Raw genomic sequence first — 17,865 nt, 5'->3', positions numbered from 1 at the left:
ATTATCACAAAAATAGCAATTTTTTGAATATGATAGCCAATTTCATCTCCAATACAAGCCCAGAGGTAATTTTTTTTTTTTAAGTAGAGTAAATTACATATGGTTTAATTTAAAATACATATGAATTCGTCAAAAAAACATCTGTATTAAACCAACCTTTTTTTTAAAATGTCGTGGCGATTTTATGTGAAAATAAGTTATAAAAATATCAAAATTTACTGATTTCAAATATTGTAACATTTTTGATAGATCTCTCCATTTATGGGAAACGAAGGAAATTTTCCAAATTTTCGAAGGTAATGTCTTCAACTAAACATCTATTGACTANGGTAATGTCTTCAACTAAACATCTATTGACTATCGTTCATTATAATAGGTTTAGTGAGAACTAAACTTATAATGAATAAACTGTCACAAAAAAATAAATAAATACACGCATAGTATTATCAACGGACATATCAACGTTATTATAATTATAATATTTCATTTATTTATATCAAATGAATTTTTTCATTCATGTATAACATTAGATGATACTTATAATATCTATAATAAAACTTATACATAGCATTGATATTTTGATTAGAGACAATATTTTTAGGCTTATTATCTCGTATTTAGTATTATTTTGTGAAATAAAAACTTCATTGCAACAAGCCAATTTGGGGAGTTTTAATAATAATAATATACTTTTTTAAGTTGATTACATAAATAATGTTCACTTAGCTTAAACAAATATACTGGTCGTATAAAACATTGAAATCCTTGGTGATAATCGAGAAAACAATTGATATAATTTAGTACAAATAATTATTCCTATAGTTCAATTTTGTAAAGAATAATTATTTCATTTTACTATACTATTTACTATATTTTTATGTATTGCTTTTTATAAAGTTCACTTTATTAAAAAATAAAAATCATTCTAAGAAAATTTAATAAAAGAATAATTCTTGGCATTATTAAACGTATAATGGATTTAAAAATTGTTCACAATACATTAAATAAAAGTAAAGCATTATTCGGGTTACTGAAAGGAGCTTGGACTCGTGTAAAAAAATTATCTTTGAAAAAATGTAAGTAATTAAAATTAAAACTAAAAGTTTGTAGCTTAATTCTTTAACGAACTTTAGCAACTAATAAAAAGAACAGTGTATGGACATATAGCAAAAATCAATTACATCAAACATATAAAAAGTGTTTCTGTTGTATCTGCATCAAACCTGATGCAAAACAATCAGACCACGAAAAAAGCCCTAAAGTTAATAGTAATAATAAACCAGAAATTAAGACAACGATAAAAGAAGAGATAGTAAATTTGACGATTCCATCAAATCTTGATGAGCTTAAAGCACGTATATTATGGTTTTTAATATTATTATAAATACATTACCCATTTAAAGTTGAATAAACAATACAATAGCGGTATTTTGATAATAACATAATTGCGTTTCCCTTAAGAGAGTGCATAACGCAATTACCATTATAAGACTTTAACATCAATAATTTTTAAACTTATAAATCCTCATTTTGAATTTTTTCTTATAAAACTAATTATAATAATAAAATTAGATATATTCTTGGACTACGGTATTCAACACTTTAAAATCTACCCAAAGTGTTGAAAAAGTTGTAAAAACTCCTCCGCAAAAGAACCAAGAACCAAAGAAACCACTGTTTAGTCTACCACCAAAAACTGAAGCTAAAAATGTTTCGCCAGGTAATAACAGTTTAACTTTTAAAATATGTATTTGGTAAAGAAAAATGTTCAATTATAGCCAATACTTTATAAATTATTTTTCAGTGTGCCGTGGTATTAAAAACCAAGGAGCAACTTGTTATTTAAATTCTTTCATCCAAGTTATGTTCCATACGCCGGAGTTTCGTAACGAGTTGTTGAAGCTGACATTCCCTAATGATTCCGGTGACGACAATTGGTTTAACGTAGCTTATCAACTTCAAAGGCTTTTCGTAGAACTACTTAGACCTGACACATCGTCAGTCAAGACTAAAGACTTAACAAAAAGTCTTGATTGGACTTCGGAGGACACAGATATCCAGCAAGACGTCCAAGAGTTTGGTCGAAACTTTTTGGGCATTTTGGACGAGAAGTTGCAACTTACATCGTCCGCTAACATGATTAGTAATCTATTTAGTGACAAGTATAATGTATTTACTATAAAAATGAACGTGACTGTTTTTTTAGACTTTATTAGTATTTTATTAGTTCATCGTGTTTACTATTCATTATCATGTTTCAGGCATTCAGGTCGAATACCTTACTTGTACTATGTGCAATATAAGTAAAGAACAGTACTCCACATTTTTTGATATTTCTCTGCCTATTCGCTCTATTGATGGAAAGACATCATATGACTCGCTGGTAAATATATATAAACCGTAAAATTATATGTTTAATGTAGAAAAAGCAAAATTAAAGTTAAATTAATAAATTTGTTTTTTATATAAATATACTTGACTAATAGGAATACGCAATAGAACAATATTTAAGACCTGAAATATTGGACGAACATTTTTGTGACATTTGTGGAAAAAAAAGCAAATTTCTAAAGGGGCAACAATTTAAAGAGCTCCCGTATATTTTATGTTTTCATCTAGGTAGGATTAGTTATAACATAAATAGTCTAAAGCCTGAAAAAATAAATGACAAGTACGTAATGTTTATGTAAACGTAAAAAAAGCATTGTTATGAATTTTTGTATGAAATTTTATTTCAGAGTATCTTTTCCATTTTTCATTTCAATGGATGTGGATGGCTATAATTCCATATTTGAATTATACGGAGTGATCATTCATAAAGGAGAAGCCACTTTTGGGCACTATTACTCATACATAAAAGATTTCAAGTCGGGACAATGGTTTGAATGTAATGATGATATTGTTACTCTCGTAGGTATTTACATTTTTTGAAAAATACCACAATTATGAGATTATAACCATTACACAGATACCACCACATAAAATTGAAAGTACTTTTAGCGGAAAATCAAGCGCATATATGATAATGTATCGACTTTTTGATAGAAACAGAAATCGAGAAGCTTACACAATTGATGAACTCCCAGCGCATTTAAAGTAACTACTTAAGTACTTATGCATTNGCATTTAAAGTAACAATATTTTACTTATGCATCCATTTAATCATATCCGTGTAGTTTGTCATAAAAAAACAGAGTTCAACAATTCCACAATATAATGAATAATAAAAAATTTATTCTATAGAATAATACCTTTTTCAAATATAACATTTATATGAGAACATAAATATCCTAATCTTGCGTATAATTTGAATAAACTTAATGAATTGATAGAGCCTAAACAATTAGAGAAATTTAAACAACCATAGGCTACATTAATTCACCAAAAAATCATTAAAACTTTTTAAAAAAATATGGAAATGTTAATTGTAATAATACAATTTATGTATAATATTAAATTTTATTACATGATACTAAGAAAACAAAAAAAACTTTAGATACTCTATTCGTGAATAAATTGAATGTTGATGGTCCTGAATAAGTCGCATATTATAATGTAATTTGTGTTCCTTATTAGTTATTTGTTGAATTACTTTTAGAAGAGCTATGGCTTCAGTGGTATAAATTGGACACACGATCCATAATTTGTACATGCATTTATATTTATTTATATTTTAAAATAAAACGAAGAATAAAAATTAAATAAACATTTATAAAATAATAATTAACAATTTACTATGTCATTTTTTAATAACTGTTATAATTTATACTTTTGTATGTAAATAAAACATTTATATTTAACTAATTATTTATAGTTTATGTTTTACTCGGGTTAATTTTATCAAAGAATCAAATGTTCATTAACAAACTACTACAATGTAGTATACTAAAAAATTACAACACAGTTAATGTCAATACAATTAATAAATAAAATTTAAAACCGATTGGTTTTAAAATTTCTCGATTTTGGAGTAATTAAGTTATACTTTGCTAACATTTTTTATACTAATTTAAAGAAAAATAACCCCTAAAAAAATTAAACACATGTTTAGAATTTATATTTGCTGCCTTATCTTTTCGTCAACTGAAAAAAAAAATATCCAATTTATACAATATTCTTAAAAGGCATATTAATTCTATTAATTTCATAAATAATTATGTTTACACATGTAGACTGAAAGAATAATTACTCTTTCAACTATCACGAAAAAAAAAAAGATGTAGTATTTAAATTAATTACACTGTATAAACACGTCTATTTTAACTTCGATTCTTAGTTGAGAAACTATTGGTTTTACTTTGCTATGTTTTATATTTCTTGTGTCACTACACACGATTGGTTCCACTTGTACTCGACAGACTTTGCTTTGAAATAAATCAAAAGAACTCAAAACGTTTCTTGTTGATGCTATCAGCAGTATAATTTAAAAATAATCCCCATAATAAATGTAAATTTCTCAAAAAATTACAATTGCTATAATCAGTCGAAAAATGAAAAAAAACTATCCACAATCCCGATTTCTAGACGTTGAATCCAAAAAATGTCGGTAAAAATTTAGTGGTATTTCGCATAGCAATAGATCATCAATACATTTAAAACTAATTCAAATTATTCTTCCTTAAATGTATTAAGGATTCCAGAATCAAAACGATTGAGTTACTAAAATTTCAAAAAAAGTTGTTAAGAAATGTTGTTTTCATTATTATTTTCAGAAAACATATTTTATTAGGAAATTTTATTCCCTTATTTAAAGTATGATATATTTTCAGCTCCCTCAGCGTTACAAAAGTGTACAAATCAAACCATTATAATCATTTTGTATAACATCCCTCAATGAAATATTAAAATCGTATGCGGATCTTGTATACAACTACTGGATTCTTGTACCTGGATTAGTTAATTTTATATTAATACCTAAGCTATTTCAGAGTAAAAAGCTGTTCATTCTTTGATTGCACGGCCGACGACGTCCCGTCGCTAATGATACCGTAGTATTCTTCCTGTTGTCAAAGTGACAGCGTCAATAAACCGATCTGCACTCGTGCACTGTCGTCATCGACGCTGCTAACCTTTTGACGCCAAGGATCACGCCGGACATCGCGTCGTCGACGCCAGCGAAAGTGCGTGGATGCTTAATGCCATATTTTTTGTATATTGAGCGCTTGACGCTTTTTTTCACAATAATACTAGTATTTTTCGTTCATTATTGTTTTAAGTTAATTTTAAAAATTATTTTTAACTTTTTAGTTTGATGTGCTTTAAAAGCGTGTTTTTTAGTTTTTTTAAACTATATTTATATCATCCTAAGTGGTGAACATTATTTTAAATGATTTATTAATATTTAACCCAGGAATAAGTTTTATTTATATTTATTATTACCTAATATCCTCACAAGAAATAAATACAGTTTCTATTTTATATGAAGGTTTTAAATATTATTGTGCCCTTCATTTCTGGACAGCCTCAAATGTGCCGTAAAGAAGAGTAATTTCATTTATACAAGGCCTTATACGTTACCTTATATTCATAATAAAGCTAATTGTGCCCTTAATTTATGAACAGCCTTAAACGTGCCGAACAAAGTGAGGAAGCGTAATTTTTTTATTAGAATTAACTAGTCTTAGTAGTAAAATCCTCTGCGTGTTTACTCGCTAGCCATGAAGGACTATGCCAATTATTGTTAGATAACGTGAAGCAGTTGACGTAAAGGATAGTAAAAGGTGTATTGAAGACATATTTAATATATATATTAACGATGTTAACTGTGTCCGCACCAGCCAAGGCTTTACGCTGAGAAATGTTGGGCCTCCACAGTCTTGTTGATTATATTTTGAATAAAGATAGACATATTCTTATAATTATATTTTGACAAGTTCAGAGTAAATTTTAAGAATATCGATATCGATTATAGGGAATTCATCGAAAATATTATTAGTAAAAATATAGTATAATATAAACAGAGTTTAAAAAAATATATAAAAAAAGGTAACAAATCATAATAACGCAGTTCCCATTGTAGAAAATCTTTTCTAAATTTGATATACATACAAATTAGTCTCTGCGAGTATAATAAACGCAAAACAATATAAACGATTGTTAACACTGAAGGAAGAAATCACCATAAAATTAACTTAATCAACTACGAAAGGAAATAAAGGTAAGTGTGAATATTTAATTGCAAACTTCTTAGAAATTTACGTAATAAACAAGAATAAGAATAAGTGAGGTAGGGAAATTTTATTATTTGATAAATAACTATAGTTGGACTCCGAGATAACACTTCATACCATACCCCTTTACCTCGCCCCTTTTAATTTTTTTGTTTATTACACACAATATCTAGGATTGAATTCTGTATGTAAATTATTCGAAGCCCTATATTATTATTATAAACATAAGTTCAATAATGTACTCTTATTTAATTTTTGTTGAATAAGTATCCTTTTCAAAGATATTATATTATATTGAGATATAAACATCAATATATTTTAAAAATTTTTCTGAAACAAGATTCAAAAATATTTATATCTGTGTAAAAATATTACTAACTCATGGTGTGTTGGTGATGACGCCTTAAAAGAATGTACCACAATAATCATCAACACAGCAATTAATAATTACTAATATAAAAACGGTAGGACATAAGTCGCGGCTTAGTATGGACGTGGCATAATTGGGAAAAATATAGACGATATCTGACAGTGATTAAAATCACTATCATAAGAAAAGCTTCAATTAAAATCTGTAAGTAAAGTTTAATTTAAAAAATTGGTAGATTATTTCAAGAGCAACAATAACTTTTATTCCTCTAATTTTATGCGATTAGTTATTGAATTTATAATTATAATATATGAATACATAATAATTAAAGTAAATAAATTTAATATGTAAAATATAACATCAAGAATTTTTATCACAAAAATAGCATATTTTTGCATATGGTAGTCATTTTTACCAAAAAGACAAATGAAATGGTAAATTTTTTTTTCAAATTAAAATATATTACATAAGTTTAAATTTAAAGTATATATAAAAATGTCAGTCTTTCTGGAACAATTTCAAAAGTTAAGTTGAAAAAGTTAATTATTTGTGAAAAAGTTGCCATTTTGAAACCCTTTCTATGGACTGGTAACGGGTCAAAAAAAGTAATATTAATTGGGTCATTTTTAAAAAAGTTATAGCAGTTTTAAGTAAAAAAAATTTAAAGTATGTCGAAAATTAGCGATTTTTAAATTTGTAATTTGTTGGGGAATTTCCCCTGTTTATGGGGAACGAGGAAATTTATTTCAACTATTGAGGGTAATGTCTTCGATTATTTACGATTTGTGATCTTTTAACGAATTGTTCATCAAAATCGGTCAAGCGAAAGCGGAGATTGAGCGTTCAAAGACACAAAAAAATAAAAATAAAAAAAAAATTAATAAAATGAGTACCTTCTAGGCTTCACAACTAAGCTAAAAAATGGTTAACAAATTATGAATATTATATAAAAATGTATAAAAACCATTCTAGTCACAACCAGGTACATTTTCAAGTTTATTATATGTTAGTAAAAATACCAAGAACAAAATTATATAGTTGAATATCAATAAAAAGTTTATATAAAGACATTTATTTTATTAACTGCTGCATTTCTGTATAACATATTCATGTATTGCAAAGTAGAGCTTTAAGAAATAATTCAATGGCAATTAAATTATTAAATTTTTTACAAAAGAAATTATTATTATTAAGAAAATAAATAATCAACTATTTCCCCAGCTTGAAAAAATAACAGATTTTTTTCCGCATAATCAATAAATGACTTAACAACATTAAAGTCTCTACCTGAAAATAGTTTTTTTGTAGTAATTATAAATTTTTTAGTAGCAATCAAACTATAATATTCAACAGTTTTCAATTCTGATTTGTTATGAACTGGTCTATCATCTTTTTTAGAGGGTAGTTCTTCGCCGTTTAATTTCATTTCATTTATAGCATTACACTTTAAATCGCAACATAGGTCGTTTAAATATGATTTGAGGAGCTCAATAACAGCGTCATGGTTACCATTAATTGAATTTTTTATCATACACACATAGTCATCATTTTTTAAATAAAAGAACGTCACAAACTCATCAAGTATCTTTAACCATTTATTAATCAAAACTATCCTAATAGATTCATTTTGTTGTTATTTACGTATAATAAATGTTTCCATGTTAGCCTTAACATAATGACTTTAAAAAAGCTAAAAACTGCTTCGTAGTATATTTTAATATCTTTCAGATTATTGTCCTTCCAATTGATATTATGTGCGTTTTCGTATTTTTCTTGTAAAATCTGCATTGTACTTTTATCAGGTTTTCCCCAATCAACTTGTACGTTGTATTCATTCATCAAATAAATAGTTTTGTGTGCTTCATGACCTATATTTCTAATAAGAATATTGTTTTTACCAAACTTCTCGTAGTTTTTGAGGATTAAATCACTATTATTCAAAATAAATCTGTCTATAATTTCTATACTTTTATTCATGTAGGTACGTAAAACTTTTAAAGGCTGGTTTTTCAATTGTTTTAATATGTTTTCTGGTATAATAAGGCATTTGTTAATTTCAGTGTTACATTTCATTGCTGAAACCTCAGATTCTAACTCAACTATGACATAGTTATGAGTATTTTTAAGATATGTTGGTTCATGCTCAGTTGAGCATCTCATTTTCTTTAATTTTTTTAATTTATGTACATGATGACTAACAATACTTAAATAAATGTTTAATAACCATAGAGAACCTATTTCAATGCCTTTAAAATTAAATAATATTTCTATCATTTTTTTCAGAAGACTGGTATATTTTGACATCGGGTAAAATACATTAATGAATGAAAAATTCGGATGACATATTTCTATTCTAGCAATTTGCATATAGTTCAAAGCATTTAATAAATAAGAGCATTTTAAAAGCTGAACATTTTCGACAGACTTTATTCGGTTCTCCATGTATCCAGTGTTAAGTGAATCAGCACGATTAACTTGTAATAAAAATAACACCACACTTACTTTTATTATACATTCTAAACTGTAACATTGAATCAACATCATAATGAAACAAAGATACGTACAATTTTTAATATTAATAATAAGACTACATTAAGAACTGTATAAATGATTGAAAACTACAACTTTAAAAAATGTTATTCATTATTTATAAGTTCGAATGTAAAATATAAAAATTTATTTTAAAAAATGAGTTTAAAATTTATTATATGAACAACTGTTTAAAAAATATATGAGCGTTCAAACAGAGGTGTAATATATACAATCCCACTAATAACAAAAGTAATTATTCGGGGTAGTCTGAGATATACGAGAAATGGTAAAAGAAATTCCTTGTGATATACACATAATCAATTATTCAATCCGTTTGTTTAATTTAATTGTATTAATTATATATTTATTGAAGAATATTATTACACTCTGTTATTTTAACAAATTCATCAGGTAAAAATGTTTGCCGAATTAATAATATTAATATTTTATTATTCAATGATCACAAATGCTTTAAAGTTAAAGAATGTACAAATTTACGATTTTAATATATGATTTAAAAGTTTTATTTACATTACTACATTTATTTTTATGCGGTGAATTTATATGTGTTATTCTGTAGATTTTCAAAATAGATAGAATAAACATACTTACACATAGTTATAAATTTGAATTGTATAAAATAAAATTACTTTTTTCAAACAATCTATAAACCTAAATTTATTTTATTACTTAATTCTTTGAATTAATCTAAAAATCTTATAATTATTTATTTGGGCATTTATTCTCAACAATTTGTCAAAAGAACAAAAATCGTAACTAATTGAAGACATTACCCTCAAAAATTGAAAATTTTACCATTATTCCTCGTAAATGGTGAAAATTCGTTCAAATATTACAAATTTTAAAATCGGTAAATATTTTATAGACATAAAAACACTAATAATTACTCTTTAAGTTGTACTAAAGCAAATAATTAAATAATGAATTTTTAGACTGAAATTTTCATAGAAAATAAACTATTATTGTATCATAGTAATTGAAAATAATATCTATTTTTTATAAGTCAATTACTACTTTTTTAATTTTATGCTATGAAATCAATAATTAAATTTCTTTTTCTAAAAATTGTCATACCTTATTGAAAAATGGACTAATCAAAATAATTCATTCATGTTAAAACCTAAGATATTTTTCACTTTTTTAAAAATCTGAACCTTTAGGGCTCAGAGCTGTGGATTTAAATTAGCAACTTCTGTATAAATTTTATTTTTTCAACTTAAGTTCATTTTTTAAATATTCTATGTGGCTGTCGTAATTAAAAAAAATATGTAATGTTAATGTTAAAATTTACTTTTTCATATTTCATTTTTTCAACTTTATATTAATATGACTTTTTGAAAAAATTATGGATTATTACAATTTTTATTCAGAAATACTTTATGTTCACTTATTTTATTTGACATACTTCAAAGTCGGACCATTTTTCCTTTGTACAGGGGAGGTTTAAATATATGACTAAAAAATAGTACATTTTAAACTAAACTTTTGAAAATGTTATGAAAATACTTCAAACTTTTAATATATGTCAAATCAAAATTTATAACAAATACTTTAAAATCATAAAAATGAAATTTGTCTCAAAACAGTAAGATGAAAATGGGAATTCTTGTCTCCTCCCTCGGTTCGCCCTCCTTCAAAAAAGAAAATGAATAGCGTTGGTCTTGGGCCCTTGTGCTCTTTAAGAACGACACTTTTAACTACCGACAGTGATATACGTCAACCTAAAAAACAACAACATCCCTAATTATACTGCAGCAAATTATTCATAAGTGAGCGATCGATTTATTATCATTAATAATCCCGCTTCAAGAAAGACAAATACCTTGCAAGCGGGCTTTTTATATATTGGCCTGTAACAACAACGTGGTTTGCCACTTGCATAACGACTAGCTAGAGTAGCAAGGGTCGCCACCACCTAGGCGAGGTGTCACACCTATCAGATATGATTACCGGACCATAGGTGGAATTTAATTTTAAGTTAATTAAAAGTATAATCTAAGTTAATATGTCGTTATATGTATAAATTACTATAATGCCTCGTGGTTTATAGAACACAATTATGACAATCAAAGTTGTATGTGGTTGATATGTAAAACATACCGTAGCCCGTGTCTAGATTAAGGAATAGGAATGAAATACACGCGAGTAATTAAATTACTCGAGCAATAAAATAAATATTACAGTTGAAATTAATAAGGAAATTAAATTTAATTGTTAAAGAAAAGAAAATTAAGTTAAACATGGACAAAAATGCGAATGCATCAAAAACCATGTCTACAAATAAAGGCAATACAAATAAAATAAAATATTTAAACAAATAATATTACAAACATCACGGACAGTATTGGAACACATCCGTTAATGTTAAAAGGAAATTAATGAAGAACACATGGAGCGGTCTGGACACTCGCTCCTTAGCGTTGGCTATAAGAAAAGGGAAACACGTGCTCTCCACACATAAACAAAATTAAGTTAATTTACAATAAAATAATTAATAAAATATAGCTCATTACATAAATATAATATAAAAAAGAAAACGATACCCGGTCTCCGAAGAGACCCATCCGATGGTCTGAATGCTTCGCCGAAAAGACCTGGCCGTTCGCCGTTGGCGGCTCTACTCCATCATTGAAAAAAGAGTGTCAATAAAACAACAAATGTGTGCACCCTAGCACACATTTGTAATTATTAGTGTTTTTATGTCTATAAAATATTTACCGATTTTAAAATTTGTAATACTTAACGAATTTTCACCATTTACGAGGAATAATGGTAAAATTTTCAATTTTTGAGGGTAATGTCTTCAATTAGTTACGATTTGTGCTCATTTGACATATTGTTGAGAATAAATGCCAAACTAAATAATTATAAGATTTTTAGATTAATTCAAAGAATTAAGTAATAAAATAAATTTAGGTTTATAGGTTGTTTGAATAAATGATAATTTATATTTAGTTTTTAAAGTATTAGTCCCCCCTTTTTTTTTTATCCAAAAATGTAATTTTATTTTATACAATTCAAATTTATACTATTAAAGGTCAGATTTTCTGTTGTGTTTTATCGTTGACGTATGTCACTATTGGTCGTTAAAAGTATCATTTTTAAAGGGCACAAGGGCCAATGTCCAATGTTATTCTTTGTCTTATACGTGAAACGCTTATCATGAATTTGTTCTGTGGTTTGGATAAGGTAACGTTCAATTGTGTTGGGCTCGAATGTCACATCCTTATTAAATAGCTCGTAGATGGCCGTCACTTAATCATTTGGCAATTGATACGTCGATACAGAATTAATTTACTGAGATTTAGTTCAGGTAAAACGGGTTTTCTTTTAATGAGTGTATAATTTGACTAATTAATAATATTATTGTAATTGTCATTGTTATTTATTTAACACTAGAGTTTTGTCAACAACTAGTGTGACTGTCGCGACACATACGCCCCCTAATTTGTGATAATATTAATTATAATATTTTAATTACACTAATATTTGTGATTAATCATAATCTGCTTATTTGTTTAATTTGTATTATTCATACATTCGAGATTTAATACAATATAATATAATGGTCCTTCGACCCGGGTATGAATCAGCAATCAATGTTTTGTACGAGGCAGCTAGACCATAGGACGGCTAGTTGTGCATCGCACTAGAATGCCGTTTTACCTTAAGCCTGTTTAAAAAACGTTATTATTGATGCGAGAGTGGGTCACCTAAGAGATGATGGCTAACTGTACATCCAATAAGTAACGAAAATAGACAATAATTAAATAACAAATAACCGGATATATTAAAATTTCTTCAGAGAGTATCATAAATTTAAGGGATAGCGGGAGGCCCTTAAATACTAATGGTCACCGTAGCGGCATAAACAAAATAGTTAAACTAAATAATTTAGTTAATTATTAAAACAAACAATAAATAACATTAAAAAATAATATAAAACTCAGCTGAATAGATGAAGTTGTTAATAGTGATGAGTAGACTGTATGAGATCTTATGATAATGGTTTCGAACATCTGAGTATCACTAGTCAGATTTTAGATCTAGGCACGTAATGACAGATGAGAACAGACGACAGAAAAGCGATTACAGCATTAAAGTTATTTAGTGATGGTCTGGGGAAATCACTAGTTGTGCGCAAGGGCACGATAACTTTAAGCACAAGGGTGCAACAAACAAATAATAAAAACTATGGCATAAAACGGCCGAACAATTTACCATTCAACCGAAGGCACTTGCTACAGAAGAGAATGATACATATAACAAATTAACTGACTGACTTAGGACAATGAACTGTACATGGAGACAATTGACACGGAGGTCATCGATTTGCCGTGCTAGGTGGGCAAGTAGGTAAAGTAAGACGCTGGAGATCAGCTATCACATGATATAATATAATCAACGATGATTGTAATAACTGGTCTACTACTAGTTTCTAGTAGTACTACTAGTTACTACTAGATTCTGTACCAAACAGATTTAGGATATCGTACAACTTGTAAAATGTATGTTACACATTTAAAATGTAGCTCTTAATGAACATTTAATAATCACTGATTTTAAATTGTTTAATTGCATTGAATATTTAACATTGATTAGTGTCCGTTGAAGTTATTTATTTCAATATTGCCTTAAAGTTGACCAACAATTATTTAGGAAATATTTTTATAAAAAAATTCATTTGCGGTTTGTACCATAATTGTTAATGGATACAAAAAAGATATTGAACTAATTGTTAAACTAATTTTTATAGAAAATTCTATATGCACATTTCAAAATACAATAAATTGCAACTATTGCGAATATAGTGTCTCTCAGGCAGCTGCTGATGGACTTCCCAAATATTTAGATTATTCATACATAAATATTAATACACTACTTAACTAATAAAAACAAGTCAACATTTGGCTATCATAAAGCAAAATATATAAACTATATAACACATACTACATAAATAATATAAATTTAAATAAATTACGTTGATAACATTTTTCATAATACGTATTCTTTTTTTTAAATTTATAATTTTTTTTTATGAATAACAAGAAGTATAGAAAAAAAATTAGATTTTATAGCTTGTTTATATGAATGACAATTTACAGTATTATTTTTTGGTGTGTAGTTCCTTTTTAGCTTCAATGCGAATCTGAGAAGGCATTGGTTTTACTAAGATGTGTTTTTTTTTTGTGTCTGTTACCACTTTTTCTCAGCTCTCACCGAACCGATTTCTTTCAATGATACGTCAAAAGATCACAAATCGTATCTACTCGAAGGCATTACCCTCAAAAATTGAAAAAAAAATCCTTCGTTCCCCGTAAATGGGGGAAACCTCCAAAAAAATTACAAATTTAAAAATTGCTAATTTTTAAAAATTTTTCAATTTTTTTTACTAAAAACTGCCATAATTTTTTCAAAAATGACAAAATCAATATAATTTTTTTTTATATAGATGCATGATATCATTACCTTTCATTTGGTATATTTTTTTGTTATATGTCATCCTTTAACTGTCCACAGGGGGGGATTTAAAATGACAACTTTTTTACAAAAAATTAACTTTTTCAGCTTATTTTTTGAAAATGTTCCGGAAGGTCTGACACTTTTATATATATTTTAAACTAAAGGTAATGTAATGTACTTTATTATGAAAAAAAAAAATTTCGGACTTTATTTTATCTTCATGGTAAAAACAGACATCAAATTTGATAAAAAAAAAACCGATTTATGTAAAAAAAATCTTTTTTATATTTTTAACTTTATAATGCTAAAACTTTTTTAAAGATGAATGGATCAATATAATTCTTTTTTTTATGGATTCATGATGTCTTTAACTATCATTTGGTATAATTTTTTTATAAATCTAACTTTTTACCTGCCTAATAGGGGAAATTCAAAATGACAACTTTTTCAGAAAAATTTACTTTTTCAACTTAATTGTTGAAAATGTTCCAGAAAGTCTGACACTTTTATATATATCTTAAATTAAAGCTAATGTAATGCACTTTATTATGGAAAAAAAAATGCGTACTTTATTTTGTCTTCAGGGTGATATTGACTATCAAATGCTATTTTTGTGTGAAAATTCTCGATTTAATTTTTTATTTTTAACTTTATAATGCTATAACTTATTGAAAAGTGTATGGATCAACATAATTTTTTTATGAGAAATAATAATTTTTTATAATCCCTTTTTCATTTGATATACTTTATCTGAATCAGGATATTAATTATGAACTAGCAGATAATGTTGCTTTTGGAATAATCCACCTATTTTTTAAAATTAAACACTATCTAAAGATTTGCATTGAAGCGTTTTTTATGATAGTGATTTTAATCACTGTCAGATATCATTATACTTGATCCATCTATGCCACGTCACCACTGTGCCGCGACCCCCCTGTACTGGGTTTTTATTTCTGAATTCAACTGTATATAATTTCATTTTATAATATTCAAATATATAAATGTTTTTTATGTTAATTTTAACATAAAACACCGTCTAATACAAAAGTAAAATGCGTACTGCATAATAAGTATAAAAATAAATAAAAATTGGTAACAGAAATTAAAAATAACATCATATATAAAAAGTTAAAAAACCCAGCACAGGGGGGTTGCGGCACAGTGNAAAAAACCCAGCACAGGGGGGTCGCGGCACAGTGGTGACGTGGCATAGTTGGATCAAGTATAATGATATCTGACAGTGATTAAAATCACTATCAAAAAAAAACGCTTCGATGCAAATCTTTAGATAGTGTTTAATTTTAAAAAATTGGTGGATTGTTCCAAAAGCTTCATAAACTGCTAGTTCCTTATTAATATCCTGATTAAGATAAAGTATGTCGAATCAAAAAGGGATTATTAAAAAATAGTATTTTCCATAAAAAAATTATATTGATCAATACACTTTTCAATAAGTTATAGCATTATAAAGTTAAAAATGTAAAAAATAAAATCGAGAATTTTCACATAATAATAGCATTTGGTAGCCATTTTCATCGTGAAGACAAAATAAAGTCCGAAATTTTTTTTTTACATCATAAAGTAGATTACATTAGCTTTAATTTAATATATATATAAAAGTGTCAGACTTTCCGGAATACTTTCAAAATTTAAGTTGAAAAAGTAAATTTTTTGTGAAAAAGTTGTCATTTTGAATCCCCCTCTGTAGGCAGGTAAAAAGTCAGATTTATAAAAAAAATATACCAAATGATAGGTAATGACATCATGCATCTACAAAAAAAGAATTATATTGATTCATACATCTTTCAAAAAGTTATAGCTTGATAAAGTTAAAAATGTAAAATACAAAGTCGAAAATGTTCACACAAAAATAGCATTCGGTAGTCATTTTCACTATGAAGACAAGTCCAGAGGTCAAATTTTTTTTTTTCAAATTAAACTATATTACATGAGCTTTAATTTAAGATATATATAAAAGTGTCAGTTATTCCGAAACATTTTCAAAAGTTAAGTTGAAAAAGTTAATTTTTTGTAAAAAAGTTACAATTTTGAAACCATTCCTGTGGGCTGTAAAAGGGTCAAATGTTCACAAAAATATATAAAATGATAGGTAAATATCTAAGATATTTATAAAAAAAAAAATTATATTGATTCGACCATTTTTAAAAAAGTTATGACACTTTTAAGTAAAAAAAATTGAAAATTNACTAAGCTATTATAAGTACACCACATAAAAATAAAATTAATAACGTCATACCTTAAAATTAAAATATAATTAAATTGTATACTGGTATCATAATTTATTTTAAATGTTTGTGATTATAGAATTATAAAAGATCTTTTATTAATCATTATTAATTTTAATCAAACAATTTTACAATTATATTATACTCAAATTAAATAAACGGGTTAAATAATTATTAAGTGCATATTTAAAAGATAATTTTTAAATTTTATATTTGAACATATAAATAATGAATAATATTTTATAAAGTTTAAAACTAAAAAGTTTTTTTTTTTTTTTAAATTTTACACATTTCTAAGTACAATTTTATAATTAAGTTTAAAAAATCTACGATTTTATGTTTCATTATGATGTTTATTCGATGTGATAGTTTTAAATGTATAATAAAAGTAAGTACGGTGTTATTTGTATTACAATTTAATCATGTTGATTCACTTAACACTGGATACATGGAGAACCAAATAAAATCTGTCGAAAATGTTCAGCTTTTAAAATGCTCTTATTTATTAAATGCTTTGAACTATATGCAAATAGCTAGAATAGAAATATGTCATCAGAATTTTAATTTAATTAATTCACTTTACCCAGTATCAAAATATCTTGGCATTTTGAAAAAAATGATAAAGACGTTAATTGGCTTTAAAGGTATTGAAATAGGTTCTCTGTGGTTATTAAATATGTATTTAGGCATTGTTAGTCATCATGTACATAAATTAAGAGAATTAAAGAAAATGGGTTGCTCTGTTGAATACGAACAAACATATCTTGAAAATACTCATGACTATGTCATAGTTGAGTTAGAATCTGAGGTTTCAACAATGAAATGTAACATTGAAAATAACAAATGCCTGATTATACAAAAAAACGTATTAAAACAATTAGAAAATCAGCCTTTAAATGTTATACGTAAGATAATGACTAGAATTATAGAAATCATGGACAGATTTATTTTGGAAAACACTGATTTATCCTTCAAAAACTACGAGAAGATTGATAAAAACAATATTCTTATTAGAAATATAGGACATGAAGCACACAAAACAATTTATTTGATGAATGAA

At 26.4% G+C, this 17,865-nt stretch overlaps 1 protein-coding gene across 1 annotated transcript in view; it reads left to right on the top strand.

Annotated features, from left to right (window-relative positions):
* LOC126904986 (ubiquitin carboxyl-terminal hydrolase 8-like) overlaps positions 1 to 3,100 on the top strand; it is a 21,732-nt gene extending 18,632 nt beyond the window's left edge. Inside the window, exons 2-8 of the mRNA XM_050684389.1 lie at positions 1,134 to 1,312; positions 1,573 to 1,720; positions 1,805 to 2,215; positions 2,262 to 2,383; positions 2,487 to 2,671; positions 2,739 to 2,910; positions 2,969 to 3,100. Of these exons, the coding sequence (XP_050540346.1) occupies positions 1,134 to 1,312; positions 1,573 to 1,720; positions 1,805 to 2,215; positions 2,262 to 2,383; positions 2,487 to 2,671; positions 2,739 to 2,910; positions 2,969 to 3,100 (1,349 nt within the window). The remainder of the gene's footprint in view (positions 1 to 1,133; positions 1,313 to 1,572; positions 1,721 to 1,804; positions 2,216 to 2,261; positions 2,384 to 2,486; positions 2,672 to 2,738; positions 2,911 to 2,968) is intronic.
* The last annotated feature ends 14,765 nt before the right edge of the window (positions 3,101 to 17,865 follow it).

This window comes from Daktulosphaira vitifoliae, unplaced genomic scaffold (genome assembly GCF_025091365.1).
Source record: "Daktulosphaira vitifoliae isolate Bord-2020 unplaced genomic scaffold, ASM2509136v1 Scaffold_4, whole genome shotgun sequence".
Taxonomy (NCBI): domain Eukaryota; kingdom Metazoa; phylum Arthropoda; class Insecta; order Hemiptera; family Phylloxeridae; genus Daktulosphaira; species Daktulosphaira vitifoliae.
This window is presented reverse-complemented; position numbering and strand designations above follow the sequence as displayed.